Source organism: Myotis lucifugus, unplaced genomic scaffold (genome assembly GCF_000147115.1).
Source record: "Myotis lucifugus unplaced genomic scaffold, Myoluc2.0 scaffold_18, whole genome shotgun sequence".
Classification (NCBI taxonomy): Eukaryota; Metazoa; Chordata; class Mammalia; order Chiroptera; family Vespertilionidae; genus Myotis; species Myotis lucifugus.
In genome coordinates this window covers 3,921,276-3,937,499 of record NW_005871066.1, presented here as the reverse complement: position 1 = coordinate 3,937,499, position 16,224 = coordinate 3,921,276, and the positions used below count along the sequence as shown (strand labels likewise).

General features: G+C 51.7%; 1 protein-coding gene across 2 annotated transcripts in view; it reads left to right on the top strand.

Annotated features, from left to right (window-relative positions):
* FKBP9 (FK506 binding protein 9) overlaps positions 1-14,966 on the top strand; it is a 28,469-nt gene extending 13,503 nt beyond the window's left edge. Inside the window, exons 6-10 of one of the 2 annotated variants that reach the window (XM_023751052.1) lie at positions 1,562-1,815; positions 4,996-5,182; positions 10,075-10,220; positions 11,694-11,857; positions 13,610-14,966. In XM_023751052.1, the coding sequence (XP_023606820.1) occupies positions 1,562-1,815; positions 4,996-5,182; positions 10,075-10,220; positions 11,694-11,857; positions 13,610-13,786 (928 nt within the window). In that variant the 3' untranslated portion in view covers positions 13,787-14,966. The remainder of the gene's footprint in view (positions 1-1,561; positions 1,816-4,995; positions 5,183-10,074; positions 10,221-11,693; positions 11,858-13,609) is intronic. The other variant, XM_006085431.3, reaches the window with a different exon arrangement.
* The last annotated feature ends 1,258 nt before the right edge of the window (positions 14,967-16,224 follow it).

Genomic DNA, 16,224 nt, shown 5'->3' with positions numbered 1-16,224 from the left:
CAAGGGCACATGCCTGGGTTGCAGGCTCGATCCCCAGTAGGGGGCGTGCAGGAGGCAGCCGATCAATGATTCTCATCACTGATGTTTCTATCCCTCTCGCTTCCTCTCTGAAATCAATAAACATATTAAAAAAGAGAAGGGGGAGAGAGAGAGAGAAACAGAGATGTGAGAGAGACATCAATCAGCTGCCTCCCATATGCATGCACCCCAACCAGGGGGATCGAGCTCACAACCCGGGCATATGCCCTGACCAGGAATTGAACCAGTAAACTCTTGGTGCATGGGTTGATGCTCAACCAACTGAGCCACACCGGCAAGGACTGTTATTACCATTTCTTCACGCCCCTTGGCTTGGTGGTCTCTGAGGGTGCTGAGAAGGAAGAACCTCCCAGCTCTCCCCGCCTTCTCTGAGGCAGTCACCCGGGGGCTGTGCTCCATGAGGGTTGGCGGGACAGGCTGGCTCTTTCAGGACAGGCTTTCTGCCCATCTGCCCCAGGTGGGGGTGGAGAACGGGTGCAGATCCCTGTGGTTCAGAGTTGGGTAGTAGACGTGGCAGATGACATTTTATGATTTTATTCTGGAATCATCGTGCTATGAGAAATTCCTTCTTGTTCTCACCAAACTCATGATTCTTGACCTCAGTTGGCAGTTCACCCAGAGCCTGGATCTCCGCTGAGCGGAATGCTTGGGCGCCTGCCAGTGGCACTTGGGAAACCCAAGTCCTCACCAGACGGCAGCGCGGTGAGCGGGGACACGGCAGGGAGAATTCACCGGGCGGTGGTGGAGCCTGCCGCGTCCAGTTGCTCTCGGTGTTCACGTCCCACCTGTGCAGAGGTTCTCCTTAGAAACTGGACATTGTCCTTGGACGCTCGCGGAGCTTCCGATAAGGGCTCCCTTGATGCTTTTTTCATGAGCCCGACGTGGTTGCCAAGCGTCCGTCTCAGTTACGTTAGCTGCATTCCTGTGGTTGCTCCTCGTTACTGTGTCCCATTCATAAGGTGACCAGAAGGCTGGAGGGCTTGTGTCTGAGGTGCCCCTGTCGACAGGGCAGCCTGGACGCTGGGTATGGACAGAGGAGCCTTTTCCTGGCTGTGTCCTCCGATTCTAAGGTCATTGTATTTGCCCAGCTGGTTTAGCTCACCCTCCCACGCACCAGGATGTTGCTGGTTCAATTCCCCGTCAGGCACAAGCCTGGGTTGGGGGCTCGATCTCCAGTAGGGGGCATGTAGAAGGCAGCCATCCATGCTTCTCTCTCATAGATGTTTCTGTCTCTTTCTCCCTCTCCCTTTCATTCTTTGAAATCAATAAAGACATATATATTTTTTAAATAAGGTCACAGGCCTTAACCGGTTTGGCTCAGTGGATAGAGCGTCGGCCTGCAGACTGCAGGGTCCCAGGTTCGATTCCAGTCAAGGGCATGTACCTTGGTTGCGGGCACATCCCCAGTGGGGGGTGTGCAGGAGGCAGCTGATCAATGTTTCTCTCTCATCGATGTTTCTAACTCTCTATCCCTCTTCCTTCCTCTCTGTAAAAAATCAATAAAATATATTTTTTAAATAAGGTCACAGTCTTCGGGGACCGGCGGCCTCTGTCTCCTGCTGCCTCCCCGTGCTGACGGATGTCACAGCTGTGGTGTCCCTTGTGAGGAACTCTGTGTGTTCTTTTCTAGCTACTCACGGAACCGCACCTTCGACACGTACATCGGGCAGGGCTACGTGATTGCCGGGATGGACGAAGGTTTACTGGGTGTTTGCATCGGCGAGAAGCGGAGGATCGTGGTCCCCCCTCACCTGGGGTACGGGGAGGATGGGAGAGGTGAGTGCCGGCTGCCTGCAGGCCGTTCCAAGCAACCCGGCCTTCATGAGCGCAATGTCGAAACTGAAGTGCAACTAGACCTGAAGGCCCAAACAGCTTTCCCTTCTAGAGCTGCCCTGCTGTTTCCCCTGGTCCTCCCTGCCCACTGATTGGCCTTTTCCTTTGGAAAAACCATAAAGCTACTATATAGTGAGCTCCCTTCGTTTCCCCAGTTGTAACATCTTGCTATATTTATTTTCTCTCTGTCTATAAATTATGATTTTTTTGTTGTTGTTAAGCCATTTGAGAGTAAATGGCGAAACACGGTTTGCTTTTTCACAGCTTTATTTGAGGTATAATTTATATGCCATAAAGTTCACCATTTTAAGGATCCAATTCAGTGACTTTTAGTAAATGTAGTGAGTTGTGCAACCATCACGCTAATCCAGTTTTAGAACAGTTTTGTCCCTCTCATCATAAACTCCCTCCTAAAAAGGACACAAAGAGTACATGTTGACTCTAGAAAAAGAAAATACAGATCAAGAAAACAAAAACCTCCCATAATCCCCCCACCCAGGAATGAACGTTGTAGTGTGGTAAGCAGAAGAGTGGCCCCAAAAGACGCCCGCGCCCGGTCCCCAGGACCTGTGAAGGTTACTTTCATGGCAAAACGGTCTTTGCAGGTGCGACTAAGGGAAAGATCTTGAGATGGGAGACCATCCTGGGTCATCCAGGCAGCCTTGATGTACTTGCAAGAGCCTCTGTGCCTGGCCAGCGTGGCTCAGTTGAGCGTCAGCCTGTGAACCAGCAGGTCCCACTTGGACTCCCCTGGTTGCGGGCTTGGTCTCCAGTGGGGGACACGTGGGCAGCAGCCAATTAGTGATTTTTTTCTCATCATTGGTGTTTCTCTCTCTCCCTCTCCCTTTCTTTCTGAAATCAATAAAAAAAAATATTTTTTAAAAAAAGAGTCTTTGTAGGAGGAAAGCAAAAGGTCAGAAAGAGGAGAAAACGCTAAGCTGCTGACTTAGGGTCATAAGGCAGGGAATGGCCGTGACCTTGAGAGGCTGGGAAAGGCAAGGACATTAAGTCACCAAATTTGTAGTAATTTGTTATAGCAGCAATAGGAAACTAATACGACCAGGAAGTGAATACTCCTCTATGCTTTTTAAAAATAGAATTTATTGGGGTGACGTTGGTTAATAAAATTGTATAGGTTTCAGGTGTACAGTTCTATAATACATCATCTGTATATTGTATTGTGTGTCTACCACCCCGGGTTATTCTTCTATATTTTTTAGTCTATGTGAATCTATGTAGATAAAAGGAAACACACATCTACCTACACAAATACTGACCAAAATGGGATCATCTGTACATATAACGTTGTCATTTCTCTTTCTGTCTAATTTGTTGCGAAAATTCTCTATATCAACAGGTATTTTTAATGGCTGCATAGTATTCCAAGCCATATTTCCTTTCTTAATTATGTTTTTCCCCCCTCATATACCATTTTTTGCTAGCTTGCTTAGGAATAGTTGATGTGGCATTTATTCTGATTTTATTTTATTTTTGCTGATGGGGTTATGGCTGGCTTGGCAGGCTGTATATATTTGCGATATTACCCTTTCCTGACTACTACTGTGCCTACGGGTCTTTGGAATTTTCCCAGGAGGGCATGTCCAGAATATCTAAGAACCCTCAGGTTGGTTGTTTCTTCCCGACGTAAATTTTCCACTTACGCAGCCACCACAGGTCACGGCTTGAGCCACATGGAACAGGCCTTGCTTGTTTACCTCTGTCTCTGTGCCTGTTGTTTTGTGTCATGTAAACTTCTACCTCTAGCCAAAGGCGTGCAGAAATAGAAAACTACTTCTGAGTGTTTACGTCCCTGTAATTATGGCCTCAGGACTAATCCTTCCTTTCTCTAAAAAGAATGTATTGATGGGAAGACATTTGCTTAAATGATTTTTCTCCTTTTGGCTTTCTGTCAGAGAATTAGATAAGGTTCTGGGACGCATCGAAGGCTCATCAATTTTCTGGGCCTGAGGCTGCTGCATCCCAAGTTGCTGTGGGGGCGCGGCGCCCTGACCCGTGACACCCCAGGTGCTTTTGTGCGGGGGAGGGGGAGCTTGGGGGAGTCAGGGGTCCACCTCTGTCCTCTTTTGATTGGCACCTAATGCTCATCCCTGAGGGACTGACCCCTGAGGGGACACAGACAAAGTGTGTGGTTTCCTCACCACCTACCTCAGGGCAGGCGCGCAGTCACCGCAGTAAATGCTTGTGGAGCGACACGCTGGGCTCCCCGTGGGGTTCGCAGCCGTTTTTCCCACCAGGTTGCTGCACAGATTGAACACGATGATATTCGTGAAAAATACTTTTGTGAACGAAAATGTTTTTCAGAGGCCATGTTTTCACAGTGGAGATAACGGAAGATAAAATCTCATGAATGGTTTTGTGCGGAAGAAGCAAACAGGGTGCGCAGGGAGGCTCTCTGGGGGTGTGCAGCGGCTTTCACGCTGCAGCTGATTTTCTCATCTCACTTCTTGCCTCTGGGCGGAGCGGGGCGAGCCTTCACGTGGCTGAGCTGTAGCCTGGTCTGTGCTGAGCTCAGCCAGGAATCTTTCCAGTGGAGCGATGCCCTGGGCAGGAGCTCATCATCTGGAACTGATGGTCCCAACTGTGCTCCCACCTGGCTCCGACCTGGGGGGGGGAGCAAATCCGTGCCTCAGTTTCCCCTTCTGTAAAGTGAGGGTCGGGTTACTTCTAAGGGCCCTTCCAGCTTCCTTCTTCCAGGGTTCTCTAGGGCAGTGATGGCGAACCTATGACACACGTGTCAGAGGTAACATGTGAACTCATTTTTTTTGGTTGATTTTTCTTTGTTAAATGGCATTTAAATATATAAAATAAATATCAAAAATATAAGTCTTTGTTTTACTATGGTTGCAAAGATCAAAAAATTTCTATAGGTGACACGGCACCAGAGTTAAGTTAGGGTTTTTCAAAATGCTGACACGCCGAGCTCAAAAGGTTCGCCACCACTGCTCTAGGGTTTCATACCTGAGCCCCGTGCCCCTCATGGATGCGGGTGAGGGGTGAGGGCATCCTTGGTGATGGGAGGTGGGGGCGGGGAGGCGGGGGGGGGGCGCGGGGGGCACGGCGCTTGGAGGGTTTCCTCATTCATTTCCCGGGTCTGTCCTTTAGGGAACATCCCTGGCTCGGCCGTGCTGGTGTTTGACATCCACGTGATCGACTTCCACAACCCTTCCGACTCCATCAGCGTCACGTCCCACTACAAGCCCCCCGACTGCTCAGTGCTGAGTAAGAAGGGGGATTACCTCAAGTACCACTACAACGCCTCGCTTCTGGATGGGACCCTGCTGGACTCCACGTGAGGGCCCTGGGGATCAGAGGGGGGTGCGGGGGGCTGGAGGATTCTCCTTTTCTTCTCATCAGATCCTGGCCGAGGACTGTCATCTCCATAGACCCCTCCCCGCCCCCCACGTAGCTCAAGCCCACATTACTGCTCTGATGTGTCCTCATGGCCTCCCCCTGCTCCTGTGACATCATCTTTCTGAAAAACAGATCTCGTCTTTAACTGCTGCCTTTAAACATTAGCCCGCAGATGGAAGCCAGGCTCTGGAGCCTGACACGCCAGGCCATCTCTGTCCGCTCCGTCTGCCTCATGTCTTGTCTTCTGTTGGGGCCTGGCTTCCGCCTCCTGGGCGCCTGGGGCAGTGGGGCTGGAGGTGCACTGCATGTCCTTTCCTCTGGTCGGCTTCTGCCCTTTTCTCCAACTGCCCTCATTTCTTTTTTTCTTTTTTAATATATTTTTATTGATTTCAGAGAGGAAGGGAGGGGAAGAGAGAGAGAGAAACATCAATGATGAGAGAGAATCATTGATCGGCTGCCTCCTGCACGCCCCCTACTGGGGATCGAGCCCGTAACCTGGGCATGCGCCCTTGACCAGAATCGAACAAGGGACTCTTTGGTCCGCAGGCCGACACTCTATCCACTGAGCCAAACCAGCCAGGGCTGTCCTCATTTCTTAGGAAGAATCAGCTGCTCCCACCTCTGGAGTCTCATAACGGTGTTATGCATTCCCTGCCTTTTAGTTTAGTTTCTGTCTCGGTGGCTGGTCTGAATACCCCAGGGACACCAAGGTGCTTGTTCGTGTTTTTATTCCTTACGTAGCCCAGAGCGTAGCTGGAAGGGGGCATTCTGTGAAGGTTAAGTGATTGAGATGACGCTGGAAACATATCAAGGGAATCAACAGTATACACTGGTGTCAGGGAGGCTCAAGGAGCTTTATTTCTGATGCACTGAATCTTCAGATGCGTCTGTAAATCAATACAATATTCTCTTCTTTGGGAAAGAGACATTTTCAGCCTTTTAAAAAAATATGTTTTTATTGATTTAAGAGAGAGAGAAAGGGAGAGGGAGGGAGGGAGAGAGAGAGAGAGAGAGAGAGGAAGAGGGAGAGAACGAGCAATCTGCTGGCTCCTGCACTCCCCTACTGGGGCTTGAGCCCGAAAATGGGCATGTGCCCTGACTGGGAATCGAACCCAAAACCTCTGTGCACAGCACGACGCTCAACCAGCTGAGCCGCACTGGCCAGGGCCAGCCTTGCTTCATGTCTAAGTGCATCCGTGTTTGCGCTGAGCCTGGCTTAGCTGCCCGTTTGGTCTTGGGGAGAAGGAAGGGCTTCATGTAAATATTTGTGCTGCACTTCTTGTGGTCGGGGAGGGCCTTCTCCTTCCCCCCAGTTCCTCTGCCTTCTGGCTTCCGGGGACAGTGTGGCCGGGGGAGCCAGGCCAGGAGGGCGAGCCCGAGGGACAGACCGTCCAGACCAGCCGTGGGCAAACTACGGCCCACGGGTCGGATCCGGCCCGTTTGAAATGAATAAAACTAAAAAAAAAAAAAAAAGACCGTACCCTTTTATGTAATGATGTTTACTTTGAATTTATATTAGTTCACACAAACACTCCATCCATGCTTTTGTTCCGGCCCTCCGGTCCAGTTTAAGAACCCATTGTGGCCCTCGAGTCAAAAAGTTTGCCCACCCCTGGTCCAGACCATTCTCTCTGCTGCTGTGAGGTCCTGTGTCCTGATGCAGTTAGCCTACATGATCGCATCCAAAATGTGTTGATTAGAAGCATCATTTGAGGAAACTCTAAGAAAGTAAAAACGCTTCCCTAAGGGAATGACATGCTGCCCATTGTAGCATGTATCCCCGTTACAGAGATGCTAAAATGTGGGAAAAAAGGGGGGGGGCATTATGGAGTCAATGAAACAGGCGCTAGCTTCTGCGGCGAAGGCTGACATGGACCCGACTGAAAACACACCTCCTTGCACTGGTGTTAGAAGCCTGCGGAGGGGAGGGGAGGGAGCGTGGCTTGTGGTTTGGGGATGAAGTGAGCTCAGGCCTGTGAGCACGCTCCGTGAGGTTAGAACCGTCTCCAGGGCCAGTGGCGTGCTGTCACCGCTCTTGCTAATGTTCACATTTTTGCTGGTGCTCCTCCGGCCCTGGGAGGGGGAGCCGAGGGTAGGAAATGAGCAAAGAGATTCCGTGCCAGTGGGTTCAGGATGAACTTCTCCCGTGGGGAGGGAGAGTCAGCTTCCAGCCCTCTGAGGTGTGTTCGGTCGGTTCACAACCTTATTCTAGGTCAGTGGTTCTCAACCTTCTGGCCCTTTAAATACAGTTCCTCATGTTGTGACCCAACCATAAAATTATTTTCATGGCTACTTCATAACTGTAATGTTGCTACTGTTGTGAATCGTCATGTAAATATCTGATATGCAGGATGGTCTTAGGCGACCCCTGTGAAAGGGTCGTTCGACCGCCAAAGGGGTCGCGACCCACAGGTTGAGAACCGCTGCTCTGGAGCATCTGGAGGCCATGTGAGGCTCCTTCCTCTGATCAGAGACTCCGCTCTTTACCAGGGGCCTTTGTGTTGTGTGTAAACCCACACCAAAAGGCGGCATCCTTGTGGGCTCTCAGGGGTGTATGTTTCAGAATAAAGGGATGAAGGGAAGTGGGGTGGCATCTGCCCACTTGAGTGTGGGATTTGGGGGGGCGGCTTCTGGAAGGTGGGGCCTGGTCCTGCCCCGGGAGCGCTGCAAACAGGAGGCAGTGGGTAGGCTGTCGAGGGGGCGGAGGGGAATGTAGGTGGGGAGCGGCGAGGGCGGCTGCAGGCAGGAGGCAGGAGGCAGGAAGCGTTCAGAAGTTGGGAATGCACCGAAGGAATGAGGAGAATGTCAGAGAAAAACTGGAGGAAAATAAGGAAATAAATAAAAGGATGACCCGGGGAGAAAGAACAGGTGGCGCTTGCAGACATGAGCATGAAAGCACGTTGCTTGCTGCGAGGGTTCTTCCTGCGAGCTCGCACTGGCCTCACAGAGGGAGACGGACTCGCTGTGTGATGACTCAATGAGCTCTTGCATGATCCCTGAGACCTCACAGCCCCGTGGTCCCCTGGGAGGGCCCCGCCGGTCCCTGGAGAAGAGCCGTAAGAAGGCGCCTCTGTGCTGCTGACAAAGGAGGGATTGTGTCGGGTGGACGGGCGCCCCTCCCGCAGGCCCCGGCCAGGGCTGCCTGTGCCAGTGGCTGACTTCTGCTTCGTCCCAGGTAGGACGAATGCAAACCCTGCTTTGGTTTCCTGGCCCCAGAGAACCAGCCGGGCCCTGGGAACCAGCTGGAGGCGGGAAAGAGCCTGCAGGGGAGGCTGGGAGCCTGAGATGGGGATGGGACCCAAAGGGACAGGCCCTCCCATGTTGTCACCAGCTGGTGAGGGGCTCCAAAGGGCCTCTAAAGTATGGGGGGGGGGTGCTCTTCTCGGCATTGAAGCACATGACCCCTGTTTGCCCTGAGGAGGCGATAGGGTTGCCATCGGTTTGGAAATACCTTTATTTTCAGTAGTGATGGAGGTGAGAGAGCCGGCTTTCATTTGTCTGGATTACCCAGGGACCGTGGGTATCACAGGTAATTGGAACCACGGCCCAGCCCTGGCCGGTGTGGCTCAGTTGGTTGGGCGTCGTCCATGCACTGGATGGTTGCTGGTTCAATTCCCAATCAGGGCACATGCCCGGGGTGCGGCCTTGATCCCCTGGTAGGGGGCATGCAGGACGCAGCCATCAATGATTTCCTCTCACATTCATGTTTTCTCTCCTCTTCTCCCTTTCTCTCTCTCTGAAAATCAGTAAAAATATATTTTAAAACAAAACAACAAAAAACCACAGTCCAAATTAACCTCATAGTTATTTTTCTGGAGTCAAAGAGGGTTACAGACCCAAGACCCTCAAGGCCATCTGTTTATTTGAGTTCTTTTTTTAAAAAAAATATATTTATTGATTTCAGAGAGGAAGGGAGAGGGAGAGAGAGATAGAAACATCAGTGATGAGAGAGAATCATTAATCGGCTGCCTCCTGCACACCCCCTGCTGGGGATCGAGCCCACAACCCGGGCATGTGCCCTTGGCCGGAATCGAACCTGGGACCCCTCAGTCCCCAGGCCGATGCTCCATCCACTGAGCCAAACCGACTAGGGCTCTTTATTGAGTTCTTTTTGCGTCCTCTCCACTGTGCCAAGCATAAGATACTGTCTCCGATTGAGGACATCCCTGTGCGACAGCCATTACTACCTCCACCTCGTAGAGGAGGAACTGAGATCACACTTCCCAGGGTCAAGTTCAGTGGCCAAACCAGGATTCACACTCAGGCCTTGCTGAATCTGCAAGGCAGGGCTTTCACTACGTTATCTATTTTTAACGTTCCCTTGGAAATTTCTGACTAGAACATAGACTGAAACTTAAAAATTGTAAGAGCCATGGAAAGAACCCCTGGAGAATTGCCACCACGATGTCCCATCACGCTGAGGATTTTCGTGTGCTTTTCCTACAACCGGCTCCTTCTCCTGCGTAGCTCCATCATGCACCCAGGCCAGGAAGGTGACACTGATAGACCACCACCTTTCACTCTCAGGCCCCATGAAATTTCGCTGAATGTTCCCCTAAGGTCTTTAATAGCCAAAGGGCCCCATTCCAAGATGTTCTAACCCTGAACATTTCCTCAGCCCTCTGATTTCCATCTGGACGCTTTTGAAGATGATATAGGTGTTTTATTTGTGTCTGTTTATTTTTGCAAAGTGCCCCTCTGTGTGGGTTTGTCTGTTTCCTCGTGACCAGACGGGGGATCTGTGCCGTTGGCAGTGATGAGATGTGCTGGGGACACTCAAGTGCCAATGGGCTGGTGACCTAACCGGGGACGCTTCTGTTTCGTTTCCAGGTGGAATTTAGGCAAAACGTATAATATTGTCCTGGGGTCTGGACAAGTGGTGCTGGGAATGGACATGGGGCTCCGGGAGATGTGCGTCGGGGAGAAGCGGACAGTGATCATCCCGCCACACCTGGGCTACGGGGAGGCTGGCGTGGGTAAGTGGCAGGTTTTTGTTTATTTCAGATTAAAAAATTTTTTAATATAATGTTATTGATTTCAGAGAGAGAAACATCTATCGGTTGCCTCCAGTACCCACCCCAACCAAGGATTGAACCCTCAACCTGCATATGTGCCCTGACAGGGAATGGAATGGGGCACCTTTCGGTGCATGGGATGACACCCAACCAACTGAGCCCCCCTGGCCGGGGCTCCCTTCACCTTCTTCACCCTGTCCCCCAGCCCTGCTTCTTCCATTTTGAACCCAAAGAATCTGTTGGATTTTTTAAAAAAGCATTTGGCATTTTTGTGTGAAGACCCCCAGGGATTCAGAGTTGACGCCAGGCTAATGCCCCACGTCCTCTTGAGAAAGCCGGGGCCATGCTGTAGATGCAGTTCTTGAGTCCGTGTTTGCCATCATCTTGGACCACGATCTGAAGGCATATCTTATCCTCACAGCTCTGAATAAGTGGGAGATCTACTCAGCTCTCCCACTGTGGCCTCTGCTAGAGCCTTTGAATCACCAAGACACACAGTGAGAAGTGTGTTTTATCTCCTAACCTGTGTTACATGTAAATATACAATCTATATTTATACATATAGACATGTACATTTAGGTTTATCTGTAACATGGAAACTCAAGCTTCATGGAATGATACTTACCCTTCCTACGTGCAAGGTACCCTAATTGTTTTATTCTGTTCCTTTATTTAAAAAAAAAAATGCTGGCCCAGCCAGTGTGGCTCAGTGGTTGAGTGTTGACCTATGAGCCATCACAGTTAAATTCCCAGAAAGAGCATATGCCTGGGTTGCAGGCTCCATCCCCAGTGTGGGTGTGTAGGAGGCACCCGATCAATGATTCTCTCTCATCATTGGTGTTTCTATCTCTCTCTCCCTCTCCCTTCCTCTCTGAAATCAATAAAAATATATTTAAAAAAAAAAGGCTGGTCACACCCTCTAAGCCAGCGGTTCTCAACCTGTGGGTCGTGACCCCTTTGGGGGTCGAACGACCCTTTCACAGGGGTCGCCTAAGACCATTGGAAAACACATATATAATTACATATTATTTTTGTGATTAATCACTATGCTTTAATTATGTTCAATTTATAACAATGAAAATACATCCTGCATATGAGATATTTACATGACGATTCATAACAGTAGCAACATTACAGTTATGAAGTAGCAACGAAAATAATTTTATGGCTGGGGGTCACCACAACATGAGGAACTGTATGAAAGGGTCGCGGCATTAGGAAGGTTGAGAACCACTGCTCTAAGCTGACTTGGTGACTCACTAGCAGTCACTGCCTACCAATGGGAAAACCATGTGCTGATGCTGAACTTCCTTGCTTTCCCAAGAACTGCCTGCCCGCCATGAGGTGGCTGGAGGCCAGGGTGGGGCGGTGGGCAGCTGAGGGTCTGTCCACTGCCCCATGGCGCTAACCCTCCCCTCCCTGTCGCTGAGGCAGATGGAGAAGTGCCAGGCAGTGCCGTGCTGGTGTTTGACATTGAGCTGCTGGAGCTGGTGGCCGGCCTGCCGGAGGGGTACATGTTCATATGGAACGACGAGGTGTCATCCAACCTCTTCGAAGAAATCGACAAGGACGGCAACGGAGAAGTCCTCCTGGAAGAGGTAACCGACCTTCGCAGGCAGGTGGGACCAGAGGAGCCCAGGGAGCCTTCCCAGCGTGGGGAGGACACCTGTGTTCACCTCTGTGCTGGTGAGACCCTCCACACACAAGCACCAAGCCCTCTCACACGCACGCTCTAGTCCAGTGGTTCTCAACCTTCTGGCCCTTTAAATACAGTTCCTCATGTTGTGACCCAACCATAAAATTATTTTCGTGGCTACTTCATAACTGTCATGTTGCTACTGTTATGAATCGTCATGTAAATATCTGATATGCAGGATGGTCTTAGGCGACCCCTGTGAAAGGGTCGTTCGACCGCCAAAGGGGTCGAGACCCACAGGTTGAGAACCGCTGCTCTAATCGAAGCTCTTTGCAGAAACTGAGAGCTACAGGGACTGATTCCAGGGTCTCGGCTCTGGGTCAGGTCCAGTTCCTGGGCGCTCGCTGCGTGCCTGGCATGCTGTTTTCCCATCTGTTATCTTGCTTGGCCCTTACGACAGCCACGGAATCATCCCTAGTTTTCAGAGGAAGCAGCTGTGCACAGAGAAGGTCGATGACTTGCCCCAGGCCACCCAGCTCCCCCGGGGTGGGAGCCAGGACCCACACCCCTGTTTGAGCATCTAGTGTTGTGCCTCCTGTGCAGACACCCTGGTGGAGCTGGGTAGTAGAGTCCTCTGTCCGTCACAACCCTGCTGCCGTCCACTCCCACCTGCTCCGTGCCTGCTCGTGCAGGGCCATCGCCCCAGCCTTCTCCCCTTTCTCTCACGCCGTCAGCATCTCCCCGGCGACTGGCTTGCTCACAGTAGCACTGCACCTGGTCTTGCCAGGGGACTGGTGCCTTTCCTATTGCTGAGTCCAGTGGTCGGTGCTCACTCTCTTACCTCGACACAGCTGACTCCTTCGCACGCCATCTTCTTCCCCCGCCTTCCAGAACCCCTCACCTGCTTGGTGTTCCTTCCACCTCACTGGTGGCTCCTCAGGAGTCTTTCCTCTGATCTGATGCACAAGTTGGATCACGGCCCGCTTCGACTCAGGCCCCTGCAGAACCCCCTATTTCAGAGTCTTTCCACAGCCTGCTCGCTGTGGCCTCCTCTCCCCGGTCTGGTCTGTGAACACCTGGCAGGCACCCACCCACCTCACACCCGCTCTCCTCTCTGCCCCAGAAGGCTCTTGCCCTGGATAACTGGCACCTCCGCTCGCTTCCTTCAAGCCTCTGCGCAAGTCTCCCTTTGTCCCTGCGTCGGACCCTGCTCCCGAATTCATACTTCAACCCCCTTGCCCACTGGGGCTTCGGATCTTCCTTACTTGGCTCTACTTGTTTGTTTTTCTAGAGCATTCCCCTTTCTTACTTAATATGGAGCTTATTTTTTATGCTCATTTTTAATTGTGCGTCTTTCCTACCAGAAGATGCTGGAGTTACAGATGCAGGAAGTTTTGTTTGTGTGTTGATGTAGCTCTAGGACACGGTAGATGATAGATTTTTCTTGTGTGGGCAGCAGTGTTCTCCAGGGCTGGGTGGTCAGGGGCCTGTCTTTGTGAAGAACGAAGGGCTGATTTCGGGGGAGGGGGAGCTCCAGCAGCCACGGGGTTGCCCACCTGGAACCTAAGGGCTGCTGGAGTCACTCAGTCGGCGGTTTCTAACCCGCATCTGGAGGGGAAAACCCAGGTTGCGTAGCTCAGAGGATTTCCTGTTCTGCCAGCTCGGATGCAAACCCCATTCTGTTTGGGTCTGAGCCTGTCCCTCCCCTTTCCAGTTCTCGGAGTACATTCATGCCCAGGTGGCATCCGGCAAAGGGAAGCTCGCTCCCGGCTTTGATGCTGAGATGATTGTGAAGAATATGTTCACCAACCAGGACCGCAACGCAGACGGCAAGGTCACGGCCGAGGAGTTCAAGCTCAAAGACCAGGAGGCCAAGCACGATGAACTCTGAGCCCGAGGAGCCCCGTGTGTGACGCCAAGCCCCGTGGCGGCGGAGCGTGCTGGGAGGGCGCCAGGCTCTCTCGGAAGGTGAATTGTCAGCAAGTGCAGGTGGCCACACATCAAGGCTGGGTCGATACACACGTGAGAATTTTAGGCCAAACGCCAGGGTGTTAGACTGCATCGGTGGGAGGGGCCTTCGCACGGGCTGTGTGGGATACTGAAAAGGCGGCGCTGCCAACCATGTTCTGCGGGCCTTCCGGGTAGTTTTGTTATTAAGGGAAAATAGAGTCGTATAGAAGTTATAACCATCCTGCAGGGAACAGAAGAAAAAATCCAGGATATCTGTGTAAAGAGGATTAAGACAAAATTTTTTTTTAACTTGCTGGTGTTTTATAAGCGTTGTCCGGACGGGCAGGAAAAGCAAAGGGCATGCCCAGTGGGGTTCCCAGAAAGCCCCCGAAAACTTCTCAGCGGCCTGTACAGTACCTTCTGGTTGGCCCAGCCTTCACCTCCTCCTCCACACACACACACACACACACGCACACACACGCACACACACACACACACACACACACACACACGCTTTTCTACTTAATCGCCCCATGCCCTTGTGGTCCTCCGATTGGTTGGGTAGCTTGGAGGTGAAAAATTGGGGACCACACAAAAGGCATGGAGGCCCACGGGTAGAGAACGTGACTGCGTCTGCCACGCGAGAGCACCTGCTTCACCGTCTCAGCCCCGTCACTCTGCCCCGAGTCCTTTGATCAGATAGATGCGTGCAGGGCCCGCGGCCGAGCCGAGCTGCAGAGCGTCTCCCTGTGGCCCAGGTGGCCATGTCTTCCCAGCCGATGAGCATAAACAAGGGGACAGGCTGCTCCTCTGCCTCCTGGAGAGGGAGGGCCCCGAGGCCCGGGCCTCGCTCTGCGTAACAAGGACCCTGCCCCCCGGGGCCCGTCCACGTTGTGCCCTGAACACCTTGCTGTCTTATCTCCTCTGTTCCCCACCGGTGATGGCACCGCCTCCCCTCCCCGAAGTGACCCACGCTTTTCCTTCTGAAACGGCTTTCTGTTACTAATTTAAACTGTTTTGTACTGATGTAGCTCTGAGGTAGTCCACGAAAACGCCATGCACTCGTTCAATTGAATGTTGGAAAACCCATCTTTTCGTATATAAAACGTTGAATTCTCTCACCAGGCTTTGTGGTGTTTTCTTGGAAGGCGGAGAGGACCCCGTGGGAATATACCGTGCAGTCAGAATCCCCTGGATCAGAACTCGCAGGACCTCGCTGTGTTGACTTGGGAGAGAGTTAGAGGGTGTAGGCTCAGGGTCCTGGCGGGAAAGGCCCTCCTGGGGACTTCTGCAGGGAGGGTAATGACAGGACTGTTTGCAGAGGTGTGCACAGGACTCTGGGACTCAGTAAGAATGTCAAGGTACCAGGGACAGCTGGTGGCAGCAACAGCAGGAGGCTGCTTCTCCCTGGGCCTGAAGGGTCAAGGGGAGCGTAGACAGGGCCTGAGGCACGTCCGTCCGTCCGGAGCTGTGGCTGGTGCAGCAGCAGATGGGGCGGGGGGAGTGTCCTCTGCCCTGCCACTGGCTCCCAGTCGCTGAACCCAGTCCGAAACAGAGGAAAAGGAACTCGGGGGCTGGTGTTAGAGATCAGCCTCTTTGGAAGCAGAGAAAGGTGGAGAATGAATAGGGGTTGGGGTGGGAGCAAATGGAGAACAATGGGCACATGTATGGGGGAAATACATGTATGTTTTTAAAAATCAAACGGTGCTTACTTTTTGCAGAAGCAACCTAGGGACTCCGTGCGCTTGGCTGGCCTCACTTTGTGAAGCTGCGGCAACACTCGCTCACATTTGCATTATGATTGTGGGTTACAGCTCTGCCCGCCAAGGCCGTGAGTACTAATGAGGCCCAAACAGAGGGTGGAGGTGCCACACACAGCATTTTCCTTCATCACATTTCACACTCGATTTCTGTGTTGCCCCTTGAGGCAGCTTGGACTTCCTGATAGAACAGATGGCCAGTCTCTGCCTTAGGACCACCGGGCTTACGACACAGATTTTGAACTTTGGGCCTGAAACATGAACTACGTCTTCGATGCTAGTTGGGGATTAGAGTATTTTAGAGAATCTGACATCTAAGCATACATGTGACCTGTGTGCTTGAAACATCACGAGGCACCCTGGTTGGGTAGCCATGTTGGTTAGAGTGCTGTCCAGGTGCACCAAGGTTCGATCCCCGGTCAGGGCACATAGAAGAATCAACCAGTGAATGCATAAGTAAGTGGAACAAAAATCGATGTTTCTCTCTCCCGCTTCCTCTCTACAGACAAACAAACCATAAGGCTACTTTGCAAGCATAAGCAGTCTGCACTATTTTGTTAAAACCTAGTGCATTTGATCTCAGATTACTTAGGAATTTATATAGTTTTTCTTTTCTCTT